General features: G+C 36.5%; 3 protein-coding genes across 3 annotated transcripts; 1 reads left to right on the top strand and 2 right to left on the bottom strand.

The window, feature by feature from the left end:
- Positions 1 to 341: 341 nt before the first annotated feature.
- LOC132149346 (E3 ubiquitin-protein ligase ZNF598) lies at positions 342 to 8,533 on the top strand. Its single transcript, XM_059558507.1, has 12 exons — positions 342 to 675; positions 1,344 to 1,456; positions 2,769 to 2,898; positions 2,977 to 3,188; positions 4,379 to 4,596; positions 4,692 to 4,800; positions 4,874 to 5,049; positions 5,180 to 5,264; positions 5,949 to 6,769; positions 6,843 to 6,999; positions 7,423 to 7,567; positions 7,721 to 8,533. Exons 1-12 carry the CDS (start codon positions 502 to 504, stop codon positions 8,078 to 8,080), a joined length of 2,700 nt encoding a protein of 899 aa, XP_059414490.1. The 5' UTR covers positions 342 to 501; the 3' UTR covers positions 8,081 to 8,533.
- A 2,198-nt stretch (positions 8,534 to 10,731) lies between these two features.
- On the bottom strand, positions 10,732 to 14,936 carry LOC132149345 (synaptogyrin-3-like). The gene is made up of 4 exons (XM_059558506.1): positions 14,751 to 14,936; positions 13,308 to 13,542; positions 12,950 to 13,095; positions 10,732 to 11,928 (listed from the first exon to the last, which is right to left on the bottom strand). Exons 1-4 carry the CDS (start codon positions 14,850 to 14,852, stop codon positions 11,704 to 11,706), a joined length of 708 nt encoding a protein of 235 aa, XP_059414489.1. The 5' UTR covers positions 14,853 to 14,936; the 3' UTR covers positions 10,732 to 11,703.
- A 1,287-nt stretch (positions 14,937 to 16,223) lies between these two features.
- On the bottom strand, positions 16,224 to 17,963 carry LOC132148624 (FAD-linked sulfhydryl oxidase ALR-like). Its single transcript, XM_059557322.1, has 3 exons — positions 17,754 to 17,963; positions 16,816 to 17,024; positions 16,224 to 16,700 (listed from the first exon to the last, which is right to left on the bottom strand). Exons 1-3 carry the CDS (start codon positions 17,958 to 17,960, stop codon positions 16,538 to 16,540), a joined length of 579 nt encoding a protein of 192 aa, XP_059413305.1. The 5' UTR covers positions 17,961 to 17,963; the 3' UTR covers positions 16,224 to 16,537.
- Positions 17,964 to 18,086: the final 123 nt, after the last annotated feature.

Here is an 18,086-nt window from a genome sequence, read left to right as displayed (position 1 = left end):
TCACTCTCCTTCTTGGTCAAATAGCCCTTGATGCCTTCAGTGTGACTCTACAATTTTCATAGTCATGAAAATAAAGAAAACTCTTTGAATGAGAAGGTGCGTCCAAACTTTTGGTCTGTACTGTATATATCGTCTAATTAAATCGTATTGATATAACTATATTATTTTAATATGTATATAATTACATATTTCCTCATCTTTATAATAATAATAATAAATCATATTAATATAATTATCATGTTGTTAGCATTTATTTCACGCAAGGTATGCGGTATAAAAGTCCGGTGCTTCCATAGACAGTAAAAGAAAGGGTGCTTCACAATAAAAGCTCTTCCTGTCTACGGCTATTGCTCCCCATAATGCATTGCGACAAACGATTACGCACACAGGAGCGCGCTTCACCCGGCCTCACTCCCCGTACTGTCGTTACACGAGCCCTGCAAATCCAAACGGATTATACCGAGAAAACGCGAGCCCACACAGCCAGTGCCTTCTGTCAGTATGGAACAAACCCCGAAGAAAGACGCGGAGAGCACGTGTGTGCTGTGCTGCCAGGACATCGAGCTGTTCGCGGTGGGGAAGTGCGATCACCCGGTGTGTTACCGCTGCTCCACCAAGATGCGGGTGCTGTGCGAGCAGAAGTACTGCGCCGTCTGCCGGGAGCAGCTCGACAAGGTACCGCCGCCTCTCCTCCAGCAGCGAGCGCAGGCCTCGGCTGCTTCACACACCGTTTAGACACACCGTGAACAGCACTAACGCTACCCCGCTCCCGGTGCACTAGGAACGGGAGCGGCCGTGACCGTCGCGTCGCTAGCAGTGTAGACGAGATGTCACGAGAAAGTTTAGCTCAGGTGTGTCGTCTTTCAGAAGTTAACTTGAGCTAGCTGTTTCACTTCTCGATGACTTTTGATTGTAGTCAAACTTGGAGACTTGATTTTAGTCTGTAAGTGAGCTGGTTTAGCGTAGAAGTGGTGAATTATTGCCTGACGTTTCAACCAGTTCCTCCACGGTGTTAGCATACGACAGGCGAGGATGTACCAGGAACAAAGTTCAAAAAGTGTGTGTTTTAATAATTAGACAGACATGGTTTTGGGGAGGCTCAGCAGAATGTGATCAGCTTCAGATAGCTCGTGTGGGAATCTACTAGACGTGTGTTTCTCTGACAGTCCTCTCTGATCTGCCTGTGTGAAGTTACATTAATCAGCATGTCTGGAAATTGAACACATTTTGCTTTTAGAACTTTTTGCTTCATTGACAACGTCGTTCATGCTCCGTAAGGAAGTCTTCCATTCTTTAAAAGAAAAATCTCTTCTGTTATTAAAAACATTGATGTAATTTTCCAGGTGGTCTTCATAAAGAAACCCGAACCCTTTGCTGCTCTGCACATTCATCAGTATCAGTGTGAGAAGAAGTATGACATATATTTTGCGGATGGAAACATATATGCACAGTTCAGGTAGGAACTTTTTTTTCAACCGGGATATGTGTGTGTGTGTGTGTGTGTGTATATATATATATATATATATATATATATATATATATATATATACATATACATACACACACACACACACAAAATATATATAAATATATATATATATATATATATATATATATATACATATACATACACACACACACACACAAAATATATATAAATATATATATATATATACACGCATACATACAGTACAGACCAAAAGTTTGGAAACATTACTATTTTTAATGTTTTTGAAAAGTTTCTTCTGCTCATCAAGCCTGCATTTATTTGATCAAAAATACCGAAAAAAATTAATATTGTGATATATTATTACAATTTAAAATAATTGTTTTTAAATTTATTATACTTTATATTATAATTTATTTCTGTGATTCTGTGATGTGATCAGTAATTTTTCTTTCTTTTAAAAAAAAATAAAATCAATACTTTTATTCAGCAAGGATGTGAAATTGATTAAAAGTGATAGTAAAGAAAATATTTTATTAGAATATATATTATTAGAATTTTATTTTTTATTTTGAATAAATGCAGTTCTTTTTAACCTTTTATTCATCAAATATATTAGACAGCAGAACTGTTTCCAACACTCATAATAAATCAGAATATTAGAATGATTTCTAAATGATCATGGGATAGACTGGATGTTACATGTGACACTGAAGGCTGGAGTAGTGATGCTGAAAATTCAGCTTTGCATCACAGGAATAAATTATTTTTTTAAGTATATTCAAATAGAAAACTATTATTTTAAGTTGTAATAATATTTCACAATATTACTGTTTTTTTCTGTATTTTTGATCAAATAAATGCAGGCTTGATGAGCAGAAGAAACTTCTTTCAAAAACATTAAAAATTCTTTTTAAAATAATCAAGGCTGGATGGAGTCCCGCATTTTTTCTGAAGAATCAAAAGGGAAAATATATATATTTTTTAAAAAACTATGCAAAACATATTGTATTCTAAAAGTAATGTAATACTTCACAATAATAAGCTGTAATGTTTTACCTACATTTATGTTGTGAGAATACTTGAATCTATAAAAAATAACCGATGTTTTGACATTTTTTGAAGTTGGCGTGACATGAGTTAAATGAACAGCTCTGACATTATCTTTCAGTTTACTTGCCAAAAAAAGAGAGCGGAATAAAATCTTCACAATACTTCTTAATTGTACATGATTTCCCAGCCCTATTTTTCAGCTTAAAATAAACAATATTTTGAAGTTTATTGCTTTACAAGCTCTTTTTATCTTTTACAAAAAATGCAGGAAGATTTTGTCGCATGAATGTCCTCAATGCCCAGAGACAAAAGTGTTCTCCAAAATTGAAGGATTAGAGCAACATATGCGAAAACAACATGAACTCTTCTGCTGCAAGTTATGTGCAAAGCACCTGAAGGTAGAGTGTTGTGTTTTAATAAATTATTTTGTTTGCACACTCCTTATTCCTACAATGAGTAGTTTGCTCTGTGTACAGATATTCTCATACGAGAGGAAGTGGTACAATCGGAAAGAGCTGGCTCGTCATCGAACACAAGGGGACCCGGATGATACTTCACATCGTGGACATCCGCTTTGTAAATTCTGCGACGATCGATACCTGGACAACGATGAGTTGTTGAAGCACCTGCGGCGAGATCATTTCTTCTGCCATTTCTGTGACGCAGATGGAGCTCAGGAGTATTACAGGTGATAGACCTTTTCTGGTTCACTTTTTTTTACTTATTAACATTTGTTTATTTCCAGATGCAACTCACTGTGGCTATGATTGCATACACCTAGTTGATGGGTCAATCTGACTAAAATCCTTTCATGTAAACACCTCGATCCATCCATTTGAGCTTGTTTCGAATAACACTTCAATCAGATTGGAATGGGTGCTGTAGACCCAAAATAATTAAGCATGGAATTGAAAATTAGTGCATGTATGCCATAATTTATTTAAAATACATTTGCTTCATACTTCAAGTATGTTTAATGAATTTGAACTATGCTTCACATCAATTAACATATTTATTGACATCTCTTAAGACTTACTGATATAAAGTTGTAAACTTTTAATTGGGAGTATGTCTTTATTACACAATGCATATTTCTTAATATTTTGCCTAAAATGTTTTAAAATTGCTATTAATAAGGTTGTATGATCTCTATAAAAATCAAGATATTTAAAGAGTACCTGAAGTATATTTACAATAGTTCAAAAATACTTCAGTATATCTTTAGTTAGATCTTGGCACTACTTTTGCACAATTAAAGTGCATTAAGCACAAAATTAGTTATAAATAGTAATTTACTATTTACTATACTACAGACTTTAATATACCAGTTTAGTATATCAAATGTACAGTTGCAGGGTATTTTTATTAAGCACGTAAATATGTAAACGTATTTGTTGTATACTTAGCAAAACCTAAATGTATTTCAAATACATTTTTGTATATATTTTTTTCACTAGGGTATACAATTAAACACCAATTTATTAAAAGTTTATCACAAATTAAATGAAGGGATTAAACATTAACATTTTCAGTAGAATTACATTCTACTGTAAAATAGTAAAGCATTTTTGTCACAAATTATTCATGTTAAACCAAACTATTTTTAATTTTTTTTGACAGTTTGTTGCAAAGATATTTAGGTTTCTGTGTGTATATGATATAACACTATTTTTAATAAATCAATTGGTGCAACTCTCATATAGTGACTATTGGAGCAGCTCCTGCGTTATACATTATGACTGGATTCTGCAATTCCGTCCATGTTTTCTGCAGCATCGAAATCATAGGGCACTACCAGTGTCAGCGGAGCTTCAAAATCATTACTACTTAATTTAAATGTACTTTAATTTAAAATATACTTTTATTTTTGTCCTATAGTGACTACCAGTACCTCAGTGAGCACTTCAGAGAGAGTCATTACCTCTGCGAGGAGGGCCGCTGCAGTACAGAGCAGTTCACTCATGCTTTCCGCACGGAGATTGACTATAAGGCTCACAAAGCTGCTGCCCACAGCAAAAACCGGGCCGAGGCACGGCAGAATCGCCAAATCGACATTCAGTTCAACTATGCACACAGACAGCAACGAAGAAATGACGGTAAAGCTGAATTTGCTCTTTCTGTGAGTTGCATTTGATTTAGGAGCCGAATGCCTTCATCAAGCCCATTTGGATGTCTTTCTTATGTCTGATAGTTGGTGGCGATGACTATGAGGAAGTGGATCGCTTCAACAGACAGGGAAGACCAGGAAGAGGACGAGCCCCTGGAGGGCAGCAGCATGTCAGGAGCTGGAGATATAATCGGTAGGTCCTCATCAGTACTGCATTTTAACATATAAAAGAGCTAATGGAAGACTGAGAGAGTTGTTGTCCACAGAGAGGAAGAGGACCGTGCAATGGCTGCTGCTCTGCGAGCTTCGATGGCCAGCCACCAGGAAGAGAGAAGCCATGTGCAAGAAAGGAGTATTCAGAAGCCACGCAAAGAAGAAAAGATGGAGCCTGATGACATAAGAAACAACAGAGGCACTGCCAAGCAGACGAACGAAATGCTAGGTATGGTGGAAATATGGTCAATTATTGTATGTTTATCTATCTATCTATCTATCTATCTATCTATCGAGATAGAATTGAATTGAGGAAGGAAGTTGATGAATGATGAATTGCATGTTTGAATCTATTTCAGCTCGATCAGTGAAGAGTAATGCCTCTTTGGCTGGTCAGGACTTCCCAGTTTTAGGGGCAGCTGCACCTCCAGCCCCTATTCAAAGGTATGTCTGTCCAGTTTTTAGTAAGATTTTGTTTTTTTTTGTTTTTATGTAGGAATGCTAATGTAATTTATTTTTTATTAATGCTTGCATTCTTGATTATCTATTTTGTCCAGATGTTTATTCATTCAGATTTGTTCAGTGATGTAAATACAGTGCTTTATGTGAATTTTTATTTATTTTAAATGTCTGTATTGAAATTTATATCAAAGTGGGGGGCTTGAAGTAAAAAATGTCCTGCAGTTGTTTATTTAAATAAAGCTGGAATAAAATTTTTATATTTGAATAACTTTAACTTAAATTAAAATTAGAAATGTTGCCTTGTCAACTAACTGAAACAAAATAAGTTAAAGTTAATCAAATTAAGTTAAAGCTAAATACAAATGTATTTTTTTAAACGCAAAACTAGGCTGATACAGCTGTCCTGAAATCTCAATGAAAGAAAGGGGCGTCTGAATGCTTGAAAATGAATCCTTAGATAATTTGACAATCTTTTATTATGTCTGCCAAATCAAAGTCGTATGGTGCAATCAACATGCTAAAAAATGCAGAACAAATCAGGAAAATGATGTGCAACAGCAAGAAACATTCAAGCATCATGGGCAAGCACCACTTAAACATCTAGTTTTGTACATTGAGTTTAATTAAATCAGATTAGTATTTTACAATGTCATCCTGTCATTGCAGCAAGATCAAAGAAACTTCTGTCTCCCTGAAGGAAGATGATTTCCCAAGCTTGTCTAGCTCAGTTGTTTCCACTCCAATGACACCTGCATACACAAATCAACCCAAGAAACATTCGTCCTTCCAGGAGGAGGACTTTCCTGCACTGGTCTCCAAGATCAAACCACTGAAGCCACAATCAAACACAACATCAGCCTGGTCTCAAGCCGGAAGCAAATCTGTGGTGGTTTCCAGTAAACCTGTGGTTCTGCCCACCAAAACAGCCCCTACGGTCTCTTCATCCATACTGTCTGTCAGTGATCCGCCGCCCAGTGGAAGTGTGCCTCAGCCTCTCACTGCCTCCTCATCTCGCCGCAAAAAGAAACTCACCTCTGCTGAAACCCATAAAGCTCCACCTAAAGTCAAATGTCCATCCTCATCGGATGATGAGGACCCCCAGACTGGTAAAACTGCTCAGGAGATCCGCACGGTACCGACTATGCTTGACATCTCCACTTTGTTGACGGTAAAAGGTGGCTCATCTCAGCCCAACCCCAAAACCAATAAGAAAAAGAAGCAAGCCACAACTTCATCTCTGGGCTCTCCCTCTCACACTTCGGAGTCTGTGTCCAAAATGGCTCACAAAGAGAATGTTCCTGAGATGAAGCCACCAGACAAAACAAACTCTTTTATAAATGGACTTGTGGAGAAGCCAGCAGAAGCACTGTCTTGTACATCATTTCCTGAAAATATTCCTTCCCCTCTAAAGCAGCCAGTAACCGACCAACCTCCTCCACCCAAGGAGGAGGAATTTCCTGCTCTTGTCTCTAGAAAACCTCCGCCTGGTAAGCAGGTTCCTTTTCTTAACAGAAGCAGTGCCCAAAATGACATTGCTCATAAGTGCTTACTTGTTTTCAGGCTTTAAAAGTGCATTTCCAATGAAGAGCACTCCGAGTGCGCTGCTGCCTCCTCCTCCTCCTGCCCTTGGGCCTGGTGTCAGCAAGCCTCCCCCAGGATTCACCGGCATCCCGCTCAACAGTAACGTGGTGGAACCATCAATGCCTGCTGTTAATAGGTTAGAGAATGTGATGTGGGGTGTGTTCCCTGTTTGAGTCACTGTTATATTTTGAGTATATGAAAGTTGACTATATGATTTTTAATAGTCTTAATGTTACAGAGCCAGTATTGGAGAGAATGTTGATAAAATGCCCTAATATATTAATAATAATAATAATACAAGATAACATTAAGAATTGTTTCTTGAGCAGCAAATCAGTATGTAAGAATGATTTCTGAAGGATCATGTGACACTTAAGAATGGAGAAATGATGCTGAAAATTCAGCTCTACATCACTGGAATAAATTAAATTTAAAAAAAGAATTTGTTTTGTCAACAGATAATTGTTTAAATTTCATCAAAATTTGTATTTATTACTTTAGCATTATTTAATGAATTTATTTATTTATTTTTTTCGCATTAAGCATTGTTTTCTTTCAGAGGGATGTCTGCTGTTGGATCCTACCTCATACCTGAACATTTCCAGCAGAGAAACATGGACCTTATTCAGTCTATTAAGAATTTCCTTCACAATGATGAAACCAAGTTCAATGAGTTCAAAAACCATTCAGGCCAATTTAGACAGGTACCCATCAAACCAAGATCATTTCAGTTATCTTTTTTTATCCAGTGTCATATTATGGTAGATGATATTACTCCTGCATAATAATATTATTCCATTGATCTCTAATATTTGTCCTGTATAGGATATTAATAAACTCTCTTTTCTCTTGAGCAGGGTTTAATACCTGCTGTCCAGTACTACAAAAGCTGCCAAGAGCTGTTGGGAGAGAATTTCAACAGAGTCTTCAACGAGCTTCTGGTTCTCCTCCCAGACACTCGCAAGCAACAGGAGCTCCTCACTGCCCACGGAGACTTTAAGGCTCTTGAGAAACAGCAGCAAGACTCCAAGGCCAAAAAAAACAAAAAGAAAGCCTGGCAGACAGGCACCACCAGCAACAGCCTGGAGCTGGACTGCCAAGTGTGTCCCACCTGTAAGCAGGTGCTGGCTCTGAAAGACTTCAACACCCATAAAACCCTGCACATCGGCGATGATGACTTCCCCTCTTTACAGGCCATAAGCAAGATCATCAGCTAGCTGCCAGCAGACGCACATCCACAGCTCTCTTGTGACACAGGACCTGGTGCTGCACCAGGATAATGGCAAGACGCTTGAAAGGACGAGGGGTTGTCTGAGCTGCAATGTAAACTGGTTTGAAGAGAAACAGGTTTAATCTACTTGAAAGCTTCTCATCCAGTTCTTTTCATCAGGTTTTTCCAAGGCTGTTGGCATGGTCATTTGTTTTATTAAATTGTAAGGTTGGCTGCCTTTGAAAAAGAACCTATTTATTTCAGAATACTCCTGCCGTTCAGTTGAACTTTTTTTTTTTTAATTTCTGTTTACGAACTCCTCAGAACAGAAAATTAAAATGGTTAATATATAGCATTTCACAGTAAGCTACAGTGATCCGTCAACTGATTTTTGACAAATTAACATTTTTGAATGTTTGTTTGTGTAAATCATTTGCAATTAAACATTCAAGCCAGGAAACGAAATGCACGGCTCTGTACTCTGTAGACCACGTGATTCTTTACACAATTAAATCAGTTCAAGGGACATTTTGAAAGGTTAGCAGATGGGATCAGATTACAGAATGTTTTATCTAAAATACCAAATTAGTATAGATGGATAATTCAAGAAATTATTTTGGTTAGATTTTTGTTAAATTCCGTTGTTCTTGTGCCTCTTTAATATATCTTCACACTCCTACAGAGATATGGCCACCTTTTCTCATTTCTCTTTCAGGAGCTGGTATTTGTATCATTGCCCTATAGTCAACTATTTGCAATGCGTCAGGACATATCTGCAGAATAAATGCTGGTCGAACATTATAAACCTTTAGATAAAATTATTTGAGTTCCAGTCTTTGTACTTCATCACTTTCTTTTGTGCAACATACTCCAATCCATTAACTACATTTTCATTTACATTTATCAGACGCTTTTATCCAAAGTGACTTACAGTGCATTCAGGCTGGGGAAATCAAACCCACAACCTTTTGCGCTATTAACCCAATGCTCTACCACTGAGCTACAGGAACTAAGGAGATATTAGGCCATTAGGGACTGAAGACGTAAGTGATCATTCACTTTCATTTTTCCATTCAGTAAAAGTGAAAGAGAGACTTTCTGCCAAACAGGAGAAAGAAATTACACGTTTAAGCAACATGAGGTTGATATGGTGATATTTAAATAAGCTGTGGTGTTCTGGATAGTTAGATTGGATCTTGGATAACATTGAGATATCCCAGAAATAAGAGAAAATATGCTGAAAATGTACTTGCTCTCAGTTTGTTTCTTCATTGGAACAGATCTGGAGAAACTTAGTGTTACATCATTTGCTCACCAGTGGATCCTCTGCAGTGAATGGGCGTCGAAAGAATGAGAGAAATACAGTATTATAGATTGACAACTTGCGTTTTAACTATATCTTTAAACGTACAGCTTTTCGAATCACAAGTTGTTAATTTACAATTGGAGACATGTGAATTACTTGTGTATATGATTGTGATGTTTTTATCAGCTGTTTGGACTCTCCTTCTGGCGGCACCCATTCACTGCAGAGGATCCATTGGTGAGCATGTCATGTAATGCTAAATTTCTCCAAATCTGTTCCCATGAAGTAAAAAACTTGTCTACATCTTGGTTGGTGAGTAATTTACAGCAAAAAAATTTGTATGTACTATTCCTTTAAATGTAGAAATTTCAAAATGTTAAAAGGTGTGGCTTTCGTAATAAAGTGATCTAATAATGGTGTGTGAGAGTCATTAAAAAGGCACATTTCAGGTGATCCACTCAGGAAAAACATCTTTATTTTCATAATGTCTGACAACTGCAGGCTGAAGACATTCTGACTGACAACGACAAATCTTTTGTGTACATCTTTCAATCACAAGTTGGGATATATTCCCTACAGATACAGTATGTTATGTATTTTAAAAGAGTCATGGACAAGGCATTTTTACTGATGCAAATTTTGCACTTTGTCCTTCAGTGGGGTACAAATGCAAAAACTAAAGGCTTTTAATTTCACATCTTTTCTTCATCATTAATAATTTTGTAGAGGTGCAAATTTTGATCAAGCAAAACATACCTCAGTGAATCACTCCAAAACTCTCCCATGATATTGGTCCATGAAGCATTTTAACAGGAGTGCAGAGTTAAGTACAGAAGAAACACAAGACCCTGACCACTTTCACAAACATACTCCATTTACACGTATTGAAGTACAGTCACTATCATCTGTGAATATTGCCCTATCTCTGAACACAGAAACATTACCAAAATCTACCACATATCAGACAAAGCACTGATGATGGTCACCAAACAGCTTTTTTCGAGCAACAGCCAACTGATGAATATCTGAAGGGTGTCCAAAACAAATCATTTTGCAAACCACTGGCATATGCTGTTCAAAATTTGGAGGTTGGTAAGATTTTTTTAAAGTTTCTTCTGCTCAACAAGGCTGCATTTATTTGATCAAAGATACACTAAAAACAGTAATATTGTGAAATAATATAATTTAAATATTTTAATATTTTCTGGACTGTTATTCCTGTGATGCAAAGCTGAATTTTCAGCATCATTACTGCAGTCTTCAGTGTCACATGAACCTTCAGAAATCATTCATATATACTGCTTTGCAGCTCAAGAAACATTTGTTGTTATCAATTTTGAAAACAGTTTCAAAGGGTTTTCTGGTGAATATAAAGTTCAAAAGAACATTTATCTCAAATTTAAATATTTTGTAACCTTACACATCTTTACTGTCACATTTGATCAATTTAATGTATCCTTGATGAATAAAAGCATTAATTTCTTTTCAAATCTGGCTTTTGAATGGTATTGTATTTGAACTTACTTCTTGTGTCTAATGTTAAAAACATACCAGTTGGTGTCATTGTCCAAGTTTGTAAATCCATTCATAAAGTATTTTAAATGCCAGTTTAACTTTTTTTCAAATGATTATGTCTGTATTCCTCCAAATTCCACAAAAAATGGCCACTAATTGTGGCTCTGATAAATAAATAAAAATATTTGTTTGAAATCGTTTTAGTGGGATTCAGTTAATCTTTATATTTTGATACAGTCAGAAATATTCATGCACTGTAAACTACAAAAATCCTTCCAAAGTAAAATCTGGCTTTATGTCTTAACAAGTTTAGTAAATCAAACACTGAATCAACTCCTTTTCTACACACATTTGATGCATAAGACACCCTTATCTACAGTGAAACGCCACCCTTTTTTAGGAAGACCACCTAGCTTTTAGTTGTAAAACATTTAAATGTGTCAAACGGTTTGGTGATTCCATGTTTCAGATATTGCACTTATATACAGTACCCAACAGCATTATGGAAACTGAATATATAAGGTATTGTTTGTAATGCATGGCACTTCATAACTCTCTAAATATAATACATGCATTATAACCTTTTTCATTTTTAGACGACACTGATAACCCTCAAACGATTTCATTCCAGCTGTTAAATAAACACGTAATATTTCCGAATGAAAGTGAAATCACAATCAACATAATCTTGTACAGAAGTTCACAGAACGGTACTACCTATAAACATTGTCACACCACGTCAGTTTGAAGAGCAGTGCCAGCCATCCACACTGACTCTGACACACCAGTGACTTTTGCAAGGCACCGTTTCAGTAAATTGGCACCTGGTAGGTTGGGGCATTGGTTGGAGGTTGGCGTAGGTTGGAGTCGAGGTTTTCGGTGAAGGGTGGGCTCTGGTATGTGTCGTTGGGCTCGGTGCTTGTGACGGTGGGGTAGGGCTGGACGGGCGGTTTGCCATCCAGTTCTTCTGTGGTGAAGAGGCTCATGTCGGTCCCGAGCATGTACTTCTGCACTGCTCTTACAGTCAAACCAGCCTGAAATACAAAGAGGAAGCAAATGACAGTCACGCATTAGTATCAAACTCTTTTTAAAAAGAACTACTCTTAACTCTGACAACTTAAAATACCTGTTTTAATATACATTTAAATATAATTCATTCATGTGTTGTAAATCTGAATTTTCAGCATCATTACTCCAGTTTTCAGTGTCACTTGATACTTCAGAAATCATTCTAATATGCTGATTTGCTGCTCAAGAAAGATTTCTTATTATGATCAATGTCTTCATCACACGCAACATGGACTTTTGTTTTTCCGTTCCATCGTTTCATCAATGTTACCCTGTGTGCTGGATTAAAGATTTTCTAAACCTTCATCTTCATGCATTTATTTACAACGCAGCATGACAGTATTCTTTCATGAATAGAAACTTCAAAAGAACAGCATTCCATTGAAATTTTTATATTTCGTAATATTATAAAATGTCTTTACTAGTCTCTTGCATTTGACCAAATAAATGTGTCCTCGCTGAATAAAAGTAAAATGATACAATATATAATATATAAAAATAAACTTAAAAAAAAATCTTACTTACCGCAAACCTTTGAATGGTAGTGTATCATATTTCCAAACAATATTATTATGAATTAATAAATTACTCTAAATGGTAGTGCGTGTTTGTTTGTATTTCTAAACCTGAATCACTGATGTAACAATTACTAAGAATAAAGACAAGATATGCATTTCACTGTAAGAAACCGTGTAAGTTTTTCACTGTTTCATTCACCTCAAGACACGCCACCAAACACTATTCTCATCCTCATTCACGGCAGCAAGGGAAAAGGAAGTAATTCTGTTATATGTTCCCACGTCCCCTGAGGGCTGAAACCAGTATGTAGAACAAGCTAATGTCGATGAGATAATGCACTGAAATGGACCGGTACTCTGGGTATCCTGCCATTTCAGCTCTAGATTTGAAAAATAATGACGGTAACTCTAATAACATGACAATAACATGTGTTTTCGTTTCTGTTTAGAGATAATTCTGCTTATTTACCCAGGTGAAGATTGAGAAGAAGGAGAAGGTAATGGCAGCTCTGGCAGCATCTGCTCCCTGATTCAAGGGTAGCTCATCTGGGGTGGTGCGCTGCCATTGGTTGGCCAAGAAGCAGAAACAAACAAACCACAAAAACGCCCAGAAACCTGTAGTCATGCACCCAATACAACAACAAGAATATATTAGAGTAATAATGGCAGTGTAGTTTACTATGCAGGCCCCCATGTTCACATAAATACACAAAAACATCTTATGTAGAGATCATGAATCATTGCCCGACCCCTTGAACAATTCACAGCTTAAAAATAGCAGTCACAGAGAGAGTTTCCGTCTGTTTTAGCATGCTGGTATTGTTTACCTGAAAACCCAATGTCCAGCATCACTGCCTTCTTCCGGTCTTTAATACTGCTGATTTGTTGGAACTTCATGTCAAGGAAAATGAAGAAAATGCATGCTAGAAATGCTATGAGCCCAATGGTGGTTCCGTAGTTGCAGGCATTGTTGTTCTTGTTGAAAACACAATAGAGCCTCTCACTGCCATGGTTGATGTAGCCTTCGTTTATTATGGATCCAAACACTACCATTGAGAAGATCTGCAGGGAAACGATACACCTGTTTTAATGCATTTCTTCTTCATGGTAGCACTGTTAGCACATTGAGGGGAAAAAATTAACTTAAATGATTTTAGCAAATGGCTGCAATATAACAAAGAGTGAAAAATTTAAGGGGGTCTGAATACTTTCCACTGTATTTTTCAGGTGTCGATTGTATATATATATATATATTAATGACAAAATTAAATAGAAACATAAACTTACACAGAAAAAAAAATCCACTGTTCAATAAACATAATGTACCCTAATAGACAATAACTATTGGTACTAATATGTAACTTTAATATTATTTTATATTTTATTTCATTTTATTATTATTATTATTATATATGTTTTATTATAATTTTTTAAGCCTAGTTTTATAAGAAAGAAAAGCCTTCGGCTGAAAGAGAAAGCTACAATGGTCCACGTGATGTGTTTGTCTGACGCAAATAAAATCAAAAGGAAGTAACAGTACAAGCGCCTATAGTAATGCGTCAACCAATCAGAATCGAGACGCCGGTCATATAGAAGCAGACTGTGGCTGTGGCTCAAAACCTAGTGGGCTGCCTAAGTATACAGCATTTCTAAGCAACACACAGAACACATGCGATGCTCGAAGTGAGGCAGTTCGCTATGCTTTGGGCCACACTATAATGATGTTCTTACTGAAAAACCTAATTGCATAATAGAGAAACGTTCATCCATGGCATCAGATCGACTCGTTTTATTCATTTAATAGAGGTAAATAAATAGCCTATATTTAAAATATTATTTATTGTTTTGAAGTCACGCCCAGTGATAGACCGATGCAGCCAAAAAATACATAATAATATAATGGTATTACAAACGAGTTCATCGCACCATAATAAGCCAAACAACAAAAAGATTCCAGAATGAGCGCTTGTATTTATAGCTATACACGCTTTTATGTTATTATTCTAGAAGGAATCACGTTACCTCTCGTCATCAGAGGCAAATACGCTTCATGACATCAACACGTCAATATTTTCAATATAAACGAAAAGTAATCTTTGATTTCACAAATAAACGGATATCTATATGGAGCGTCATTTTCCCCAGTGACCTCATTTAATTATTAAATAAGTGCGATGAAAATGTTATGATTATGTCCAGGGTTTTTCTCGCAGATCACATTTGTCTCTTCTAGGCTGATATCATCATTTGTAGGTAAATAAATGTCTTACCCATGATAATATTCTGAGGATGGTTTGCGGCTGTTGGATAAAGGCAATCGGGTCGAACGCAGCCCCTGCTCTCCCAGCACCAAATGAACCCACTCCGTCCATTTTCCTCCTACTGTTATTCAGGCTCTGGGCTGTGGGTCGAGACAGGCACACACACACACACACACACGCCCCACTGCCTGTCAGAAGCGTGCGCAATCTCTCTGTGCTTCTGTGTATTACATCAACACCATCTACCGACTACCTCAAGACCTCACTCAGCTGGCAGACTGCTAACTTCACGGAGCAAGGCTTAACTTCAAAAACAAATGGAACATTTTAGGGAGGCATGCAGAATATTGAGTCAAGGAAAGGGTGCTATTTGAGGATAACAGTTCCATAACCAAAACAATATCACATGAAAATGATAGTTAATCCAAAATATATACTTTCTTTCTTCAGTGGAACACAAAATATGATATTTTTAAATTGCCTTTAATGAAAGTCAATAAGCACACAAAATAAAATATTGAAGAATATTAGTGTCCAAACAACATCCAATGTGCTTCAGGTTTGGAAAAACATTGTTTTGATTATCACAACATGCTTCATATGAATGAGTGCAATTCTAAGACAGTGATGCACTCTGGCATTATCATTCTCCACTGCGATTTTATAGTCTTACAGCAAATAATAATGCATAAATAAAAAATACTTTTTTTATTATAAGGAAAGCAATGTGTGAAGACATACTTACAGCCTATCCTTGCCACATTTGTTAATGGCAAATAAGCATGCAAATTAATTGTGTTTTGGTTGTTTTAAGAAGCCTATCTTGATGCAGTTAAACATGATAAACAATTACCCCTTTTTGAATATGAATAATTTATTGAGACATCTAAACCATTGCTTTTCAACTGGGAAACCACAGCACAGTTCCAAGGGGACCGTAAGATAGCTTAAAAATATCTAAAATAACACAAACAGCATTACTTTTTCACTGGCGAAAAAAAGCAATATTATGTACAGATAACTATTTTATCTGGTTTTAAATTAAAACAATCTTAATGATGAATGTGTTTATTACAAACATGTCTTTTTGCTTTACAAGACATTAGTTGAATGTCTGGAGTGGTGTGGATTATTTGATTATGATTGTGATGTTTTTATCAGTTGCTTGAACTCTCATTCTGATGGCACCCATTCACTGCAGAAGATTCATTGGTGACCAAGTGCATGCTACATTTCTCCAAATCTGTTCTAATGAAACAAACTCATCTACTGTACATCCTTGATGGCCTGAGGGGGAGTACATTTTCAGAAAAAAAAACCTTTTTTGGGTGAATTGTTCATTTAATTGGCATTCCAAGTTTCTGTATATATATAACTTATTTTTTAGAAAACAAGCAGCTTTGTCTTTATAACTGTCAGAAATATCTTGGGGAATATTCAGTTTATTTTCTTACAATGAGGGGCCTTGTAGTTAAAAAAAAGTTGAGAATCACTGCTCTAAACATAAGAATTTTTGTTTTCAGCTGTTGCACAGATTTTTTTACGAAGTTCATCTTGTTGCTCTGGGTTAATCATATGAGAGCTCAATAATACAAAACAATATGGGCCATAACACCATACTCTCATAGACAACAAAAACTCTTGATTAAAAGCGATCAAACAACTGTATATGAATAAATCATTCTATCAATTAGTGCAAAGTCAACATCTCCTGAGTAGCACCTTCAAAAAGGTTAGGTCCTCAGAATCAGTGTGCGGCTGCATTTTGCTCATGTTCATGATTGTGTTGGAGGTTTTCAGTCACAAGATCCATCTTTCCAGCCATCTCGCCATCGCTCATCCACCTTGCTGCAGTCAAACTCTGGCTTGCCTAATCGGATGTTAATGTTATTATGGAGACGACAGAGCCACTGTGAGAGGTTGTGCCGACTGCTAGCGTCTGGTTGATTCGTTTTCAATCTGATAAGAGACAAGATCATTGAAACATATGCTGCCACACACAAATTGTAAACACTGCAATGCTTCTGCTGAAATAGTGAAAGACATAAAAACTGCAACAGTAAATGATGACAACCTTGATCTCAGGTCCTCTGCACACTCATCACATGGGAAAACCTTTGAGAAGAGGTTGATGAACTGTGTCATCTCCCCCTGTTGTTCTGTGGTCGGTGCGTCTGGATAATACGCAGCCATAGTGTGAAGAAAAGACCATGAGCTCCTGCCCAATTCCTCTCTGTCAAGAGGGCATTCAACAGGCTTAGCCTCCTCCATCGGCATGCTCTCCTGTTCAAAATATCACATGACTGGTTACGGTCATAGCACAACAGTATTGTGCAAAAGCCATTTACATTTATATTTATACATGTGTTCCCTAGGAATCAAACATATGACTCTGGATTGATGCAGTTATCTGGCAGCTGAGCTATAGCTCTTGAAAAGTTACCATAACCATGATTGGGGTCTTTGTTGTGAAACACAATATTCTGCTTTTTTCTGTTCAAAATATTTTTCTTAACAGAAACTAAGAGTATTGACTGATTAGTGTACATCCTTACAAACAATAATGAAACATGGTTTCAGTTTACATCTTGATTTTGTTTAGCATTTTAATTTACATTAGTGCTTTTGTCATTTTATTATATTTACATTTTTCTATCATTATTATTATGTTAATTTTAATTATATTAATAATGTATTAAGGTAAATACTTTAAAGTCACCCATAAATATTGCAAATTCATACTAAATATTTTTGGGGGTATGCACACACACACACATACGTGTATAATATATATATATATATATATATATATATACACACACACACACACACACACACACACACAGTTACTAACATTTAGTGTTACTACAGTAAAACTACAAAACAATGCAGCAACGTTGAGTTTATTTGATTAATTTTTTATTTTATTCTAATTGTGTTTTCACATATATTTGACTTATCTTGACTTCCTAGATTTAAAATCGCAGTTCGTCTGTCAGATCGTCTGTTCACCTGCACAGAGACTAAGGACGTCTGTTTCTGCAGCTTCATCCATGATTTAAAATCCGTACACGCGCGGCACGGTTTCTTTTTCGGCTCTCCGGTAGCGCTTTGATCTTTGCTCGTGCTTTCCTCGGGTGGTCTTCCAGCCACGGTGAACGGGAAACCCTCCACACCCGCACTGTTCAGCGTTGAGGATCGCGACCCAGCAGCTGCCATGTTTAAAATTGCACGATGTGTTATATGTACTACCATAGTTGCCAGATCCCTGAAGAAAATTAAATCCCTATCAAATCGAGCTTAAAAACTAGCCCACATACCAAAGCTTAAACATGCGATTCCTAT

This window comes from Carassius carassius, chromosome 9 (assembly GCF_963082965.1).
Source record: "Carassius carassius chromosome 9, fCarCar2.1, whole genome shotgun sequence".
Classification (NCBI taxonomy): Eukaryota; Metazoa; Chordata; class Actinopteri; order Cypriniformes; family Cyprinidae; genus Carassius; species Carassius carassius.
The sequence above is the reverse complement of the archived record's forward strand: the minus strand, read 5'-3'. Positions and strand labels throughout refer to the sequence as shown.

Excerpts from the sequence above, each read along its gene's own strand:
- LOC132149346 (XM_059558507.1), top strand. The coding sequence starts at position 502 with ATGGAACAAACCCCGAAGAAAGACGCGGAGAGCACGTGTGTGCTGTGC. Across the intron at positions 1,457-2,768 it reads AACATATATGCACAGTTCAG|GAAGATTTTGTCGCATGAAT; the intron begins GTAGGAACTTTT and ends CAAAAAATGCAG. Across the intron at positions 6,770-6,842 it reads CTCTAGAAAACCTCCGCCTG|GCTTTAAAAGTGCATTTCCA; the intron begins GTAAGCAGGTTC and ends ACTTGTTTTCAG.
- LOC132149345 (XM_059558506.1), bottom strand. The coding sequence starts at position 14,852 with ATGGACGGAGTGGGTTCATTTGGTGCTGGGAGAGCAGGGGCTGCGTTC. Across the intron at positions 13,543-14,750 it reads TCCTCAGAATATTATCATGG|ATCTTCTCAATGGTAGTGTT; the intron begins GTAAGACATTTA and ends GTTTCCCTGCAG. Across the intron at positions 13,096-13,307 it reads GCTGGACATTGGGTTTTCAG|GTTTCTGGGCGTTTTTGTGG; the intron begins GTAAACAATACC and ends GCATGACTACAG.
- LOC132148624 (XM_059557322.1), bottom strand. The coding sequence starts at position 17,960 with ATGGCAGCTGCTGGGTCGCGATCCTCAACGCTGAACAGTGCGGGTGTG. Across the intron at positions 17,025-17,753 it reads CGTCCTTAGTCTCTGTGCAG|GAGAGCATGCCGATGGAGGA; the intron begins GTGAACAGACGA and ends TATTTTGAACAG. Across the intron at positions 16,701-16,815 it reads GCAGAGGACCTGAGATCAAG|ATTGAAAACGAATCAACCAG; the intron begins GTTGTCATCATT and ends GTCTCTTATCAG.